Below are 17,821 nucleotides of genomic sequence, written 5' to 3' on the forward strand. Positions count from 1 at the left end.
AGAAGCTCCAGAAGACAGCTGTCTCACCGCACATCACTGAACCTACTACTGTATGAGTTCAACAAGAGTTTGTGTGTTAAGGTGGTGGTCTTAATTAATCTAAATGCAATAGCCTACACATCATACACTTTAAAGCTTTGTTCAGAATACGGAGGTATAAGATCGGTCGATATTTTCCATGAAAATAGCGACTGAAGAACCCCCTGTTCTCATCTCCGAGAGGACAGGCTGTATTGCTCCCTTTTCTAGAAGGGAGTCTATTTCCTCCTGTAGGAAACGCGCTTGATGAGGTGGCATTAACGTTTGAACTACGCCCCTGAACTTCGGGGGGGACGGGAAAACTGGAGCGTATAACGGGCTATCATAATTCGGTATCTGGACAAATTGGCATATTTTCGGAATACCAGGGTTTGGGAATACTGGGCTTTCGGAACAATTGACATGGCACCGCGCACCACTCAAACACACAACATAGAGTGTAGGCTAACGGCTGGCTGTTTCAGAGTACAGTAGGCTGAGGGCTAGCAACAGCTACAGACTTGTCTTGTATTTACAATGCAAACGAACTTGGCCATAGAACATAGTTTCTAAGTCAAACATATTTTAGAGACGTTTTAATTCATGATCAGTAAGCTTACCGTAGGTCGTTGTATCGTATCTCCCTGGCTGTAGCCACCAGCACTGTCATCCACGGGAGCTGATGGCAAACTTTTAGCTAAAGGTAGAAGGTGTTAGCTGATATGATTGGACGAGACCCTAGTCACTCAAGAAGACGGCCAATGGGCCGCAGACTAGCGTGCGCGTGTCAAGCAAGTCAAGGCCATGGGCCACGCTGTTTACCGTCCTAATGCATTATGTAGGCAGGTCCAAATCGAAAGGGGTTTGTGTTGGGTCAGCCCAGGGGATGTGATTGGGCCAGCCCAGTGTCAGTAGGGCCGCTGATGAACTACTTTCGTGGGCCAGCCGGTCAGACCATTATATGGGGAAAAAAATAAAAAATTAAAATTCGGGACCATCGGCCCATATTGCACCCCGGCCCAGCGGGCAAACGCCCGGTATGCCCGATGGCCAGTCCGTCCCTGGTGGGGTCTGAGGCAGGCAGCATGCTCACTGCATTGAATTCAATGTTCCTGGCAGCCAGGGCACAAACAGACGAGCACAGGTCCTTGGCTTCTCCCTCTGACCATTTCGAGCAAAGTGAAGGGACTCTGGTCACTGGGGCCGGAGTCACCCCCACCTCATGCAGCTGCTGCCTGAGGTCCCGCTTCAAATTCTTATCAGTCCTCAGGAGCGCAGTGAGGGTGTTAACCGGCATGCTCTCAGGAGGAGCAGTCCTCCTCCTGATCTCTTCCACTGTTATTGGGTATCTCACACTTTGAGGCCCAAAACATGTCCTCAGCAGGCTATGCACACTCTGAAATGCCTGCTGGGCTGGGGCAGCAGGGCTGGGTGGGGCAGGAAGGCTTGATGGAGCAGCAGGGATGGGTGGGGCAGTAAGGCTTGATGGGGAGAGCAGGGCTTGATGGAGCAGCAGGGATGGGTGGGGCAGTAAGGCTTGATGGGGAGAGCAGGGCTTGATGGAGCAGCAGGGATGGGTGGGGCAGTAAGGCTTGATGGGGAGAGCAGGGCTTGATGGAGCAGCAGGGATGGGTGGGGCAGTAAGGCTTGATGGGGAGAGCAGGGCTTGATGGAGCAGCAGGGATGGGTGGGGTAGTAAGGCTTAAAGGAGCAGCAGGGATGGGTAGGGCAAGAAGACTGGGTGGGCAGCAGGGCTGGAGCATGGGGCTGGGTGGGGCAGCAGGGCTGGGTGGGGCAGCAGGGCTTGATGGAGCAGCAAGGCTGGGTGGGGCAGCAGGGCTGGGTGGGGCCGGAAGGCTGAGTGGGGCAGGAAGGCTGGGTGGGGCAGCAGGGCTTGATGGAGCAGCAGGGCTGGGTGGGGCAGTAAGACTTGATGGAGCAGCAGGGATGGGTGGGGTAGTAAGGCTTGATGAGGCATCAGGGCTGGGTGGGGCAGCAGGGCTGGGTGGGGCAGCAGGGCTTGATGGAGCAGCAGGAATGGGTGGGGTAGTAAGGCTTGACGGGGCAGCAGGGCTGGGTGGGGCAGCAGGGCTTGATGGAGCAGCAGGAATGGGTGGGGTAGTAAGGCTTGACGGGGCATCAGGGCTGGGTAGGGCAGTAAGGCTTGATGGGGCTGGGGCGGAGGCTACACCAGCCAGTGGTGACTGGTGGAAAATTGACACCTTTGCCGCTTCCGTGCCTTCTTGGGCGCCATCTCTTCAACAACGTTGTCAGCTAGCTGCTTTGCTCTGTTTCGCTCAAATCAAATTTAAACCTGTATAGTTTTATGTTATTTTATTGTATTAATGGTATGTTTTACTGTGATACTGTGGCACTACCGGTATTGTTAATCTGCTAAATCATAAATTCAGGGTTCAAACGCATCACGGGGGGGGGGAAGCTAATCAGCTGTACTAGAGATGTTTTATAGGAGTAGACTAAGCTTTCCTCAACAGAGGCCAGGGAATTCCTCATACTCCTTGTATGTGGGTATTTGTTTCTGTTTGTGTGTCATTATATTATAGTATAATAGGTAAAGTGAAGTAGAACTTAAGTGTTGTGTTAACTAAAAAATGTAATGCAACCTTCTTCCTTCTGCCTACTGTATGTACCAACTTGCTTTTCTAAGTTAATTGCCATTATTATTTCAATTTATTTCAATTTCACAATTTAAGTTAAGTCAGCATAAAAATACTCTTCTGTGTGAACTTCAAAGAAACCAGTTAGGGTAACTTTATGTTTTGTGCCAACTTACTTTTCTAAGTTAATTGGAATGATTATTTTGATCAACATCACAATTTGAATGGGCTGAACTTGTTAAAAAAACGAAAGTCAACATAAAATACATATCTGTATTAACTTAGAAGAAAAAATCAGCACAACTATTTGGGCCTAAATTGAGTTTACTCAAAATCCTTTGGCAGCAGGTTCCGTTGCATTCTCAAGTTGGCTTAACAACATGTTTTTTTTTACAGTGTAGACATATAATACAATATTTACTTGATGTTTTTGACATGGGTATGGTAGGGCTGGGTGTAGAACTATTCTCTGTACCCTGCTCCATACCTTTTCTTTGTCCTGTTTTGAATATGTATCTGATATTATTCCACACTATTGTGCAAGTTGATACTCCACAAAGGTTTATCTGATCCCCAACCTAATCCCAGCATGCTGTCAGAATTGAATTGTGTCTCCTCTTTTGGGTATAAGGACAAGAGGCTGGGGTAGTAAGATTTTGCTTTTAGTATACTCTGTAGTAAAACAAGGAAGTTGGCATAAAACAATTTTAACAATTCAAGTAAGGCTAGTAGACATGTTTGACACCATCCATTTCCTGCAAAACATACCTCTTTGGGACCCCACAGCCACAGAAGAAAACTTAATAAACAGACTCTTGTCAACAGAGCATTTTTCTCTGATAGCGCACTTGGGTGTGGGTACATACACACAACTTAATTCACAAATTTCCACACATTCCCCAAAGCATGAACTGAATATAAACTACTGGTCACATTTTCAATACTCTCTTTCAGATTGGATATGAAAATGCCTTGACATGATACACAGAAGTGACCAGATTACGACCCAAATGAAACACTGTGCGGTCAGCTGTATGCAAGTGGTGTAAGTATATGTTTCATGCACTGTATCACGCTCTGTTTGAACACCTTCTGCAGGCGTCATTGTTCATGCAGGCCCGAGCACAGCTGCCTGACTCAGCACCGGAACAATGAAGACAGCCGCTAATAGACCCCACTGTTAGTATCTGACAGAAAAATACCTTTGATGCATGCACTGGTCACAAGCCAAATGATCACGTCCTGGCCCCAGTGGCTCTGTATCTGGAAGTTTTCGAGGCAGCAATGGTTGATTTGTCATCCGCTCAGACTAATGTCCTCGGCTCTGGCCACTCCCTGGGGGTGAGTGAGAGCGGTAAGCTGCAAAGAGCTCCAGTGTGCTGCACCTGTCTGGTTTAAATCCTCAGTTAGAAAGCATCGCTGTACTGCAGGTTGCACCTGATGCAGAGGCCACAGCACCGGGATGAAGACCATGAGATGAAGAGCTTTTTCTAAACGTAAAGCCCATTACAGAACTGGGTTATAAAACAATGCAGACCTATACTTTTCGTCAGTAAGGATTTTTGCTTGTGTTGCCTCTAAATCTCCAAACCTTGAATCTTAATATTCAGTTTTCATTGAGCACTTGTGGTTTAGTGGGATTTCTTCTGATTACTTAAGCATGTAGGTACTACAAACAAACAATTGTTATTTCTACCCAGAACCATAAATATGAGTCTTGCACGAGGAGCAAAGCCATAGTAAAATACATTTGAATTGCTTGTCCTCAGCCAATAATAGTGAAAACTTTACACCCTTTGCAGCACTTGATTACTGCCCCCTCTGCAAGTCAATTTACGCTTTGTTCCTGTTTGTTTATCGTTTTAAATATTCATGGCTATAGCCCAGAGTGGTCAGACCTAATCACTTGCATTCAGGCTGTTGGCCCATGTATCTCCTTGTGTACTACTAAGGGGGCTTTTAATGTCTCTCAAGGGTCAACCCTGGAGCAGCATGGAAGGTTTTTAGGGACCCTGTTTGTTCCAAGAAAAGTGTGTTATCTTGAATGATAGTTTTTCTAGATGAGTAGACTAAAAGGTTTGTTTGCACATCTTGTTCTGAGTAAAAATGGAAGGCACGTTAGCTTGTGGATATGGTGGCTGTACACCGACAGGGTGTGAAGCAGGTCTAGGAGATATGCTCTGTGGTTTTGCCACCTGTTTAATAAATATGAGGCTTCTTTGTTTAAATGTACTTAGCATGTATTGACCACAGAAGCATCGAGTCGCCATCATGGTAGCATTACTGAGAGTTTTTTTTTTTTTTTTAACTTCGAAAAGTTAGTGGAATGGCTTCCATGCCATGAGATACACTTTATTAATTGTAGTTTTCGTTAGTGGAATTGCTTCCATGACATGCTTTGAGATACACTTTATTTATTGTAGTTTTCATTGTTCAGTTTCAGCCACAATTTGAATTATTTCGATTTTTTTTAACAAGTTGATAAGAAACTACAATTAAAAATGTCGTAAAGATGACGTCATCAAACTGATCGAACTGACAGCCTGCCAAGTGGCGTCAGGGCTAACGAGAAGGACAAGGCACCTGCATTTTGAAAGAAGATAAAATACCGTTTAAAATGTTCAGTTAGTTATTGCGCTGCCTGGCAGAGACTGCATTTACCAGTTACATCGAAATAAAACTTTAAAATTTAATCTAAACCAAGGGCATTCAGTTCGACGTCTTACATCACTTTCACTCTCAGTATCACACTGACGAAAAAAAATTTACGGAGCTGAAAATGACAACTTGAAAGCCCATTTTAAATGTGTTAAGGGACGTTTATCAATTAGGCCTGGCGGTCATGTGACATGTCCTTATCTGGTGCAGGTGAGTTCTTTATTGTTGATGGGGAATACTTAATTGTCATGCAAATTTGCATTCGAGCATGCTGGTTCCACAGGTCCACAGAGATTTCGTTTCGTAGACTTTAAGACAATGACACGTAGGCCTAGTCATGTAAATGATAACTGATTTGGGATAAGCAATCATGCTGGAGTGGCAGAATGTATCCGCGCCGACAACCAGTAATGATGACCACAATCTGACGTACATGGACAGCCATCATGCAATGGAGTTGGCACATCGACCTGTAAAGATTGTCATAATAATAGTTTTAGGAGTAATGATCACACTGGGAAACATTGCTGTTATATCTGTAATATCCTCATCAGTGGCTGGGTGGTCAAGGAATTCTAGATACTTCCTGCTGTCTTTAACTGGGGCTGATTCCGCGTTTGGTCTCATTGTAATGCCCTTAAATCTCTGCGTGAGCCTGGTAAAGAACTCTAGTATGGAGCCCGATCCATTCTGTCATATTGTAGCATTTTTTAACTCAACAGTGTATTCTACTTGCATGTACACACTGGCCACTATAAGTTTTGAGAGGTACATCGCTGTGTTTTATCCGCTGAGATACAGATCTTTAATGACAAGAAGACGTGCGTTGCTCTTAATTGCCTTTGCCTGGCTTTTCCCGCCCATGTTGTTGTTCCCCATCTCTTTACCTGAAGGGATTATTGAAGTACACTTCTCCACAGCGTCGCTGGTCTGCAATCCATCTTACTCCAGCAATGTTGTCTACTCGTTTACCTTAACCGGGTTCATTTTCTTCCCATGCTCAATCGTCATGACCTACTGCAACCTGCGACTTTGGTTTGCAGCCAAGAGACAACAAAAGAGACTGAGAAAAACTAATCTGAATGGACGCAGCAGACCTAACGTGGCATCCCGTGTGCTCATTCCTGTGATGGCAGCCTATTATGCATGTTGGACACCTTGCATGGCTATAATGATTTACAATGGTAAGAGTTAACACTAATTGTACTCTTGAAGTGCTTCAGTAATTTCTAGACCTAAACTAATATAGGGGAATATTGATTGTTTTCAGAGTTTCAGTGTCTACTGTGTATGTTGATTTTTGTTGGAGGTGTTTTTATTCAATTCAATTCAATTCGATTTTATTTGTATAGCGCCATAACAATACAATTGCCTCTAGGCGCTTAGATGCATCTGTTGATTATTAAGGGGGGCTGGACCTGTAAACAAAAACCTAGAAAGGGCTGAAACAGAAGCATGTAGTGCACAGTAATATTTGGGAACACATTATTTGTCATGCCTTCAGAGTTATACCATCAGTATACGCCCGGCAGTTTCTTTTTTTGCCAAAATAATACTTACTACACTCATGAGTAGGTGTATCTAAAGGATTGCTTCTGAGGTCACCTGAAATAGAAATCATATGGCTATAATCCACATAACCCAATACTGTGTGAACCTACAGTGTACATAGTAGAGATAATGGTGCTTCATCAGTACTCATCAGCTATGTTATGACTTGATCTTTTTTCCCCAGCCATCTCAGGCAGTGGCGTCTCTGAATGGAAGGAGTTCGTGGCTGTGTGGTTACCCACCTCCAATGGGTTCCTGAACTGCATCTTCTACTTCTGGATCAACCAGAGTTTTCGAAGGAAGTTTTACACAATCGTAGGAAGACTTTTCTGGGGTCTTTGTCCTGAACTGTGCAAGGCAATGGGGTGCAATCCTGTTACAGGGTTCCACGAGGACCATAGCGTGTGGAACAACAACAACACTTTCCAGGAACGCTCCTCTAGCGTTTCATCCACCTGCACACTACTAACATTGGCTTCTGACACCTATGTCTGAGGACGAGGAGTTGAAAGATCATGGAGTGAACCGAACACACTCAAAACACCACCCAACTTCCATGGAGTCAATTCCAAATGTCCACTCCAGAAGAGCTTCAATTCCGGACTGGACTGGATTCAGGCAAAGTTTTCAGCATTTCTTATCAAAATCTATTTTTATTTTTTTTTATATTCAAGTTTGACGAAGCTCTTCAAATCAGAAAGATTTCTCAGGATTCCAGTTTTATTTTTATTTTTCTGTTTTAGTTTAAAGCCTTTTTGTGTTCGATCTCAACATACTGTAGTGGTGTATTTTAGATAACTTAAAAATCAAAACCTACACCTCATGCTTGCAGAAGTGCTCATAGAACAACACCAAATGCTGAAAGCAAACTTTTCAAATCAAGTTGGCAAATAATCACAGAAATTGGTCAGTGAGTACTTCCATACTGTATGAGCACCATGTTCTTCAGCTTCATTTTCTGATACAGAAGACCTGAGCTTGCCAGCAACTTGGCAAGCTTAACCTTTAAGCCTCGGCATTGCAATTTATGCAAAAGGTAAAGCAATTAGGCAGTTTCGGTGCATAAAGGTCATCACAGCTGTGTGTGGGAGGTACCCTTTCTTGTCTCTTGAAAGAATGCAAGCTAGTTGTCACTGAGATGGTGCCACATCAACACTCTTAAAGCTTTTGTGTATCACTAATTAGGTTTGTTTACTTTTTATCATGCCAATTGTTCTCTTTATTTGTTCTTTGCAACAGGACCATTCACTCTTCATCACCTGCCCATGGTGATCTGAAAGCCAATCAGATGGTAGCTATATGTGTCTGTGCGATTTGTGTGTCAAAATAAGGTGGACATATTAATTAATGTGTATATACTGTATGTAAATACGTTTATTTTCCAACAAAACATGTTTTCTGTTATCATTGGGGTGTTTTGTTTAAACATGAAGTTGCTTGGTAGCTTGACTTGTCAAAATGGATCTGTATCAAAGAGATTTTACCCTTGCGATGTATGCTAAGAACACTATTTTGTAAACAGTTTGTCCAAAATGTATTGTAAATACTGAATTTTATATTTATATGGAAAACAATTGAATATTGATTGTATTTGTTATTTAGGAATAAAATTGAATTGTGAAATAAAGTCTGCATTGTATTATGCTCATGAATCAGATTCTTTATTATGTATGGATGATGGATGTTTATGCCTCATTTTAAAGGATGCTCAGGTGCACATTACTCTCACATAATGTATTGAAATGTATTGTTTGGAGGATAACCCCTTGAGATGCAGCATCTTGTTTTCGAGGGGGTCCTAAACTTTTCAAATCAAGGTAGTATGCTGGAAAACTCTTTTACACTTGAAAAGGAATTTGATTTCATTTTTTGCTTGGATGTTCCCAGCACACCCACAGACCATAGCACTGAGTGACTACGTCTGCCTTGTACGACAGTCAATCATTTTTGAATGCAGCTCAGGTAATTTAGCTAAGGTACAGCAAGACCTACAGTAAGTATTTCTTAAGTGTGTTTCCCAGCGTTTCTGCGCTTTCGATCCATCTTATTTCATAATTATTTTTGTATATGTTACGATTTTTCCAGAGTATAAGATGTGTAATTAAATCAGTAGAAAACGTTTTCATAGTGTTTTCAGAATTACATCATTGTTGTCAATCAAGTGTAGAGGGATTTCTTTTTTCAGCAAAACTACTCAACTACACAGCCAAACAACGTGCTTTCAATATTACAGAATTACATGTTTCCTGCAAAGTGCAGTTTTCTGTACTGTGAATCTGGAGCTTTACGATGTTCCAGGGCTTGTGTAGAAATAAGAATGGAATGTGTGACGGGTAGAATACAAATGAGATTCATGGATTCAGGAATACAAGAGCGTTCAGCCATCTGTAACAGCATACATAGCTCTTGATGTCTGGTCAGGGAAAACAGAACTGTCAATGCAACATGCAATCCCACTCAACGACTTTATTTTACAGTGGTCTGTGACAGACTGCTGGATGTTGTATATGTGTATATGCTATATTATCGTTCTTAAACTGTTCCAATGGAAGTGTTTAACGGCAGCATTTGACCTCATGGCTCAACCCTATGTTGTTCTATTTATTTAATCATTCAAGAACTGCAAGCATCACACCACTTGTTGCAATAATTTACAAATGCAGCAGGTAATACAAAACAATATTCTTACACTTTTAAACTGTGGAGGGGTAAGCCATTCATGACAACCCTTTGTGCTGTAGGTGGACATATTTTACCATGTTTGTAGGAAGATTAGTTTGGTATACAAAACAGGAAGAAAGTGTAATATATGCATGCCAAACTTAAAAGCTAGGCCATGTATGGAGCAAATCAAATGGAGTGAAGTACTGCAGTATGAGTCCTGAATGAATAATAAACCAAATACACTAAAGAAGGCAGTAAGACATCAAGATTGGTCACATCCTCTATACTAGCTAATCTCAAGCTCATCTCATATTAATTTATAATACAGGCCATTACCATGCCTCGAGTGTCAGCTGTAATTTATTCAATGTCATGCAGACATGTTTATCTCCTTGGACAAACAATCTGTTTATTTATTTTTTAAATATGTTGCCCCATTGTATGTCATATTTTTACCTTTTGTCACCATAACTGAAATGATTTGGCAGCTGAGGCTTTCCCATGGTAATTAACTGTAAAGGCTTTGATAAACAAATAGATAAGATGTATATATTCAGAACAACATATACTGTATGTATACTATACCCAACATAGTTGTTTGTCGGTGAATTTGCTGCTGACATCTGGAGTTGAGTCAGTTGTATGTGATTTAAAACTGCCACTTAGATAATAACTCAGTTGATTGTAACATCTCCCTTACAAATCCCATCTCTTTAACCAAGCTGTTATATTTACAGAGCTCCTCCTCAACATGTGGCCCTTTGTCTTTTTTATTGAAAGCAGTTGTCGACCGACACGTTATCTATTGAGAATAAAAATCAAAGCTCTCTGCAGGATGTCATGACCTTGAATCTCATTGTAAAATCCCTGTTTCTGGTGGGTGAGCTCTGCCACCACTCAGGGGAAGAGTGTTTTTTATATTCTATTGCTATGGTGATATGGTACTATATGCGCGCTATTTATCCTCTTTATCAGTTTCTTTCCAGTTTGTCCTTTACATATATGGAGATGAAAAAAATGCAGAACAAAAATCAGGAAGAGTAGCCAAATTATTTTAGGTTATTAGATGAATCATTTTCAACAGTGTTGATTCCTGTAGAACAGAATGACAGCTGATTATACATGGCCATTTGGATACAATGATGGCTGCACAATTATGATTCATCCCTTCCAGAGTGTTCATGATGCAGTACTCTACATGGTGGTGCATGAAAACCACAGTGCAATTTCCTGCGTAAACACACCCAGCTGTCTGGTCCACAATATGTGATCATCTCATTCTAGGCAACGTGCTTGTGGTAGGAAATTAACAGGGATATGGATCTGATGATCGCACTATGGTGATGCAAGTGATTATTGTGTCTATTGTGACTATTGTGTCTTACAATGCATTCCTTAAGGGCGATGGTAATTGTCTTCACTTCTCACTTCACTCCTCACCCCTCTGCAGAGTTTATTTTCATAAATAAAACAAAAGCTGGGACTTCTTTAAAGGGTTTACAAAGAATTCATCTAATATTTTGAATATGTAAAAATCGTTACACAATAAAATCTTGTTTTTAAAATGTCCAGTAGAGAACTGGCTGATGTTTGCCCACTGCATTCATAACACCTGTCTGATGATGCACTGCCACCTAGTGATTCAGGCATAGAACACATGGAATTATCAGTGTATTTTTTTATAGGATCATAGTTCAAACATAATCTAAAAATGACTTGCAGCTGAGAGCTGGTATGAATATTTTTACCGGTAAATTGTTTCAACCAAAGGATTGTATGAGATCACGCTACTGTATGATGTTATGAGATTATGTCTGCAAAAACATGAAACTATATGTTACATTGCCATGCTGGGTTTCAGGGCAAACATGCACAGAGTGCGTCTCACTGTTTTGCTGTGGTAGAAACCATTCACTCACTCACCCAGGATCACCCTGTCCAGGTTAATCAGGGCCTCGTTCGCATCCTCCGACTGTGTGCGCACCCTGGAGCAGCCATGCAGCCATGAAGTGGGTCAGCGTCTGTAGTAGCCTGAGCCACCTGAGATAGCCATGGGGCAAGCAGAATGCAGGAGGAGAAGAGGAGGAGGACAGAGGAGGAGGAGGAGAGGAGGAAGAGGAAGAGAGAGGGCAAACAGAGTCTGGAAGTGACTTCAGGCTGTGTGCACTTCATGTCACTTCATTTGTTTTACATTGCATAAGGTAACACAATTGTGAAAACACAGAACAGTCTTTACTCCAGCAGAACCCCATTGCCTAATTGAACATAAGGTTACTGTTGGTTTCAGGTAATTATACGACTTGCCAACACTGTGGGAGTGAAATGCCCTACTTAATTCAGTGTTTTGTGGCGTACTACATCACAACAGGGAAATTAGTGCCTTTTGATGTATAACACTGTAAGTATGCTGGTTCACATTGCCCACTCAGCCCTATGAGGACTCTTGTTTGTGAGTGTGGGCAGCATTGCTTTTATTTCAGGAAAACACCAACATTTGAGTGCAATTTGAGAGCTATTCATGGGGCGCTTTAACATGGCTTTTAATTAAATGAAAACAAAAACATTCAAGTTCGATAGAATGAGCAAAAGGTCTGCAATGGGAAACCAACTCAGAAAACATTTTCACATTGTTTTAGTGGTTAGTGGTGGTGACAAACTAGTGATTGAACTTCCTTTTGATTAGGCAGTAAAAGTCTGTGTGTGCCTTGCAAGACATTAGAAAGCTGGTCTGAGCACCACAATGGGATAGGAAATGGGAGGAATATTAATTATCCATTAAGTGGGAGACAAATGTGAGGACAGTGTCAGTGTCTTATCCGAACACCACCATCTCTCCAGCAGCGGTGATACTTGAGCTGTATTTGAGGACGGTGCTCTATTATGATCTCCCTACTGTCTTCACTGGCAGTCTTCATGAACTGACGTAGTGGGCACAGCCTTGGGTTTGACCTATGGACCTGGCTCTGATGATGTGCTCATACCGCAGTGCTAACTACTCGCCTTGGTCATATTTGCCTCATCCTTTATGTCAAATTGAGCATGTGTGTAAATGTCTGTGTAATGTGAGGGCCTTCCCCCCAATACCAAGTCACTAGGCTCTTAAATGCCGATAATCATCTGTGACCTTTGAGATTCAGTCCAACTGGTTGATCAAAGTTTTGTAACATAATGTAGTGCATTCACACATTCATTATCTACTGTACATATTATAATTTGTGAACCTAGTGACAGATTTAACACAGTATTTCCACGTTACTGCAGCCAACCATTTACAAAATCATCCTTTTTTGCCCCTGACAGACGGCACATTGTTGCATCTAATGAATGAAATAAACTTGATGGTTCCGAATGGCTTAGCTCACAGTGCTGTGTGTGTTCCCTTTGTTTAAGCTAAACACTCTGGGCTGACAGAGACTGCTTGTATCCAGACTGGCTCTAGTATGTCACATGTGTGCTCACATGCAAATTATGGCTTGGCCCACTGTTGGTGGCACTTTACTGAACTGTTTGAAATGTGTTAAAGACACTATTCTAAGTGGCACCCTCACTATGCTCAGGCATAATAACGAGTGTGTCTGTATACAGTACATGTTAGACTATCTCTGTTTGAAGCACGAGCAGTGCCTTGTATTTGAGCATCCTGTTGCACCTATGGACAAAGCACTAATAAATAGGATTAACCCGAGTCACATTACACCACAATGAGTTTCATACATCAGTATATAGAATCACCTTTCCTCACTCACTATGTGAGGTGTTGCTCTGATTTTGAAAGAATATTTCCTGGAGATATTTGGTGCCATCCTGTGTCATTCCATGAACATTACACAGTCCCTAATCCTCAAGGCCACATTCGGCGCTCCACTTTTGTGTTTTATGCTTTAAAGTTCAATACTGTGTGGGCAGCAAAGTGTTTAAATGTCTGTGCATAGCACTTTATCTGTCTGTTTTTTTGCTGCTGGATGCACTGACACAAATGTTTCAGGGCACTCAAATCACTCATTTACTACTGATATGATGTAGTTAACCATTGTGTCATCAGTCATCACAGGGGATTGAATGGAGTTATACATCTCTGTCCCTTTATATGATAATTGTATTTTGTTGGGCTAGGGGCTATGACTCAGAAGTATGCTTGAACCTAGATTACTTTCCCAAGGGGTGGGACCATGACAAAGCATAAAGTTACTGCTTTACCAAGCAAAGGCATTTGCCTCAGTGGTGCCACAGTGGGGGAAGAGGTTGACCAGCTCCACACACTCTCTATTAATTTTTTTTTTCTTTTCTCTCCTCTATCTGGCGTCCTTTGATACAAACATATTTTTCATGAAACTTTTCCTTTATCTACTATTTGCTTGCATAGTACCTCAATTGTAAGTCGTTTTGGATAAAAAGGGTCATGCCAAATCAATTAAAGTAGAAATTCTTATGAAGGACCTCTACCCCAAGCAGAGAGACGTTGTGCATCAACAGATTAATGATAAACCACATGATTCACTCCTGTCACTATGAGCTGTCTTTATTCCTGGGAAGAAAATCAGGTGGATTGCATTGTCTCTTAATGGCCGTCTTTTGGGAGAATGGCATCTGCAATCCCCACGCCATAGAGTGCAAACTATAGGTACCCTGTCAAAGAGTGGACTTTAGTCTCTTTTGCATCTTGACAAACGGAACATTGTTGCATCTAATGAATTTAATAAACTTGATGGGTCCGAATGGCCACGTGGATACACAGTGCTGTGTGTGTTTCCTTTGTTTAAGCTATTATTTTAGTGGTTCTTAACCTTATTGGAGGTACTGAACCCTGCAAGCTTCTTCAGTGCATTCACCGAACCCTTCGTAATTTGAAAAATAAAATATGATTTCTTCAAATGTAGGTATGTATAAAAACGGCCCGACATTGCTAGTGTGAACCGGGCTATACTGTGTGTGTCTTGACCCCTCCCGAACCCCTGAGAGTGACTCAACGAACCCCTGGGGTTTGATCGAACCCAGGTTAAGAACCACTGTATTATTTAGTCAACACAGCAACTGCTTGATAGTGGCTCTTCAGCTAAACACTGGGCTGGCAGAGACTGCTTATATCCAGACTGCCTCTCCTGTCACAGGTGTGCTCACATGCAAATTATGGCTTTGCCCACTGTTGGTGGCACTATACTGAACTGTTTGAAATGTGTTAAAGACACTATTTTAAGTGGCACCCTCACTATACGCAGGCATACTAAAGAGTGTGTCTGTATACAGTACATGTTAGACTATCTCTGTTTGAAGCCGCGCAGTGCCTTGTATTTGAGCAACTATTCAAGTTCATACGTTTCATGATTTATCAGAAGAGATTTCTTGTAGGCCATGGTATGCTACATATTGTGGCTTCATGCTCAAATTCTGTATCTGTAGGTACTGTCAGCTCTTGTGTTAACAGTTTTCCTGTGCTCCCAATGGTAGAACAGATATTATGATCATTTATTTAGTTATGGCTAAATCAAGTTAGTTAAAACAAATTAATAAATACAGAAAAAAAGGAATAAAATCCTCTACCATACCATGTTAGGTCTGCTCATTCTTTTCAACTTGCCTTCCTCACATGGACGGATAATGAAACCATGGACCCCTGAGCCTGGACATGTAAAAGGCCCCCTCTCCTTCACGCATATTTGAGTTTGAGAAGAGGAGGACACATCTTTGCAGGGGGAGGGGGCGGGGCAGTGTATAGCATGCCGACCAAGGCCCCTCCCCGCGACAAACTTTTGACATATTTTTCACATGCAAATTACCCCGCCCCCTCCCACGCAACAAAGTTTTGTCCGGGTAAAAGAAGATGTCTGGTCACCCTACATAGCAGCGACTTCACGCAGAGGATCTGGCTTATGGGCCCCCTAAGCTCATGGGCCCCTGGGCCTGGGCCCGGTCGGTAATCCATCCCTGCTTCCTCAACCTTGCCATGTTGCAATCCTCAGTATGTGTGACTCTATTATCAACACTGAAGTAATATAAGCACAAGAGTGATGCAATATACCAGTGACACATACTGTATATTCCTTACTTAGATGTAGTGACTACAATCTCCCCTGAGCCCCACCGACTCCATTGATGAGAACCAATGATAATGTTGCCATACATAAAGCCACAGGTATTCACAGGTGTCCGCACACACACAAAAAGAGAGAGAGACTGACTGTTTATGTCAATTAATCAATTACTGTCAGAAATAACATAGAAAAGAAACTGGATTAATCTTTGAATGTTGATTTCAGAGTCTTCATACTAACACAAAGCCCCCCTCCCCCCACTCACCTCCACCCTTCTAAATCTGAATTTCCTTGTGGAAAAGAATATTCTTCAGTACACATGCGGATGGTTAATCTCAACCATATTTTTTTGTGAATGCTCAAAGGCACCCTGTTAATGTTTAACTTCAATGCTGGAGTTAACCCTTGTGCACACTGAGGGTTAGGACATGTTGACATGGACAAGGACAACCCATTTTGAGTGAGATTTTCGTGCACAGAAAACAGCATATGAGTACATGTATCTACACACACTCAGCCTTCCCATTTTTTGCATGAAGTGCATGAAATTATGCTAATCTAGAATATTTAGGACTGTTATTTTTTCTTTGACCCACCCACTGATCTATCCACTCAGCTTATGAACAAAGCTAGGCTATATCATATCATTAATCGAGTAAAAATGGTCGATACATTAATTTATTATACGGCCCTTCAGAATGTTCGAAAAAGTACCGTTGATTTGAATGGGTCATCCCAACGTTCTTCCATACATTAATTCCTGCTAACAGACCGCTGCGAAAAGATAATGACCACACAGCATAGCATAATTTAACTAGACAATGCATTTCCTGAAGGAAATACCAGTGCATGAAATGCAAAAGATAAGAAAGGAAGAATAAAAAAAAGAAGAGTGAAAGAGGGAAAGAAGAGTAAAAGAAGGAAAGAACTGTTGAAGAAAGTAAAAAAGAAAAGAAAGAAGAGTGGAAGAAGAGTGAAAGAAGGAAAGAAGAAAAGAAAGAAGAATGAAAGAGGAAAGAAGAGTGGAAGAAGGGAAGAAGAAAAGAAAGAAGAGGAAAAGAAGAAAGGAAAGAATAGTGGAAGAAGGAAAGAGGAAAAGAAAGAAGAGTAAAAGAAGGAAAGAAGAGTGGAAGAAGGAAGGAAGTGGAAGAAGGAAGGAAGAAAGGAAAGAAGAGTGAATAAAAGAAAGAAGAGTGGAAGAAGAGTGGAAGAAGGAAAGAAGAAAAGAAAGAAGAATGAAAGAGGAAAGAAGAGTGGAAGAAGGAAAGAAGAAAAGAAAGAAGAGTAAAAGAAGAAAGGAAAGAATAGTGGAAGAAGGAAAGAAGAAAAGAAAGAAGTGTAAAAGAAGGAAAGAAGAGTGGAAGAAGGAAGGAAGTGGAAGAAGGAAAGAAGAAAGGAAAGAAAAGTGAATAAAGGAAAGAAGAATGGAAGAAGGAAAGAAGAAAAGAAAGAAGAGTGGAAGAAAGAAAGAAGAGTGGCTCTGGATAAAGCCAGTAAAGAGAGAGTGAAGAGGGAAAATATTGAAAGAAGGAGAGAAAAAAGAGTGAAGCAGAGAGATGGAGTGTGAGAGAAAGTAGAGTGAAAGGGATAGAGAGAAAGAAGGAGAGAGAAAAAAAGTAGAGTATGGAAGCCGAAGGTGTCTCATTAACATAGTTATAGGCTACAGTTGAATGGAGAGGGACAGAGAGAAGAGGAGCCTTGGAACCTTGGCGCAGGTGTCAGTGAAGCACAGGTGCAAGCCAGTTTAAAGACCCTATAATGATGTCATAATGTCTCAATGTAAGTCAATGGGAACATTTATATTCGTTTTTCTTTAATATCTTAAAAGGTATAAGTTTAGAAAAGTGAAAAAAACATAGCACAAGTGTCCTTTACAAGACATACGCGACAAGTTTCGAAGTTAAGCGGTTCGAGCTGAATTAATCGCATAAAAAGGTAACAAGAATAAGCAGAAGAAGAAGAAGAAGCCTAGGAATAACAATACAGGGCATTTCATGCACTGTAATAACAAGAAAGGCGCTCTATGTAGGAAACTGCGGCCAAGGATGTAAAGACTAACCTGTTGAGCGACTGAAAACGTGGTGACTGTAAAGGTCTCGTGATTCTCTGTTGTTTACTATGATTGGTTTAAAGATAAACGGACTCGTTCTATTGGTTCGTTGCTATGAACACTAAAGGTTCATTGGAAGATGGCCCCATGGAAATTGATTGGTCTTCTTGAGGTCTGCTGATTAGACGCTGTCTAAGGAGGAGAATTCGTTCCTGTGCCTAGAGTAACGCTAA

General features: G+C 41.7%; 1 protein-coding gene across 1 annotated transcript; it reads left to right on the plus strand.

The window, feature by feature from the left end:
* Window positions 1–5,664: 5,664 nt before the first annotated feature.
* LOC308369429 (putative G-protein coupled receptor 21) lies at window positions 5,665–7,340 on the plus strand (the record flags this gene model as incomplete). Its single annotated transcript, XM_080843856.1, has 2 exons — window positions 5,665–6,478; window positions 7,030–7,340. 2 exons carry the CDS (start codon window positions 5,665–5,667, stop codon window positions 7,338–7,340), a joined length of 1,125 nt encoding a protein of 374 aa, XP_080699982.1.
* Window positions 7,341–17,821: the final 10,481 nt, after the last annotated feature.

The sequence above is a fragment of the Sprattus sprattus genome, assembly GCF_963457725.1.
Source record: "Sprattus sprattus genome assembly, chromosome: 8".
Lineage (NCBI taxonomy): Eukaryota > Metazoa > Chordata > Actinopteri > Clupeiformes > Clupeidae > Sprattus > Sprattus sprattus.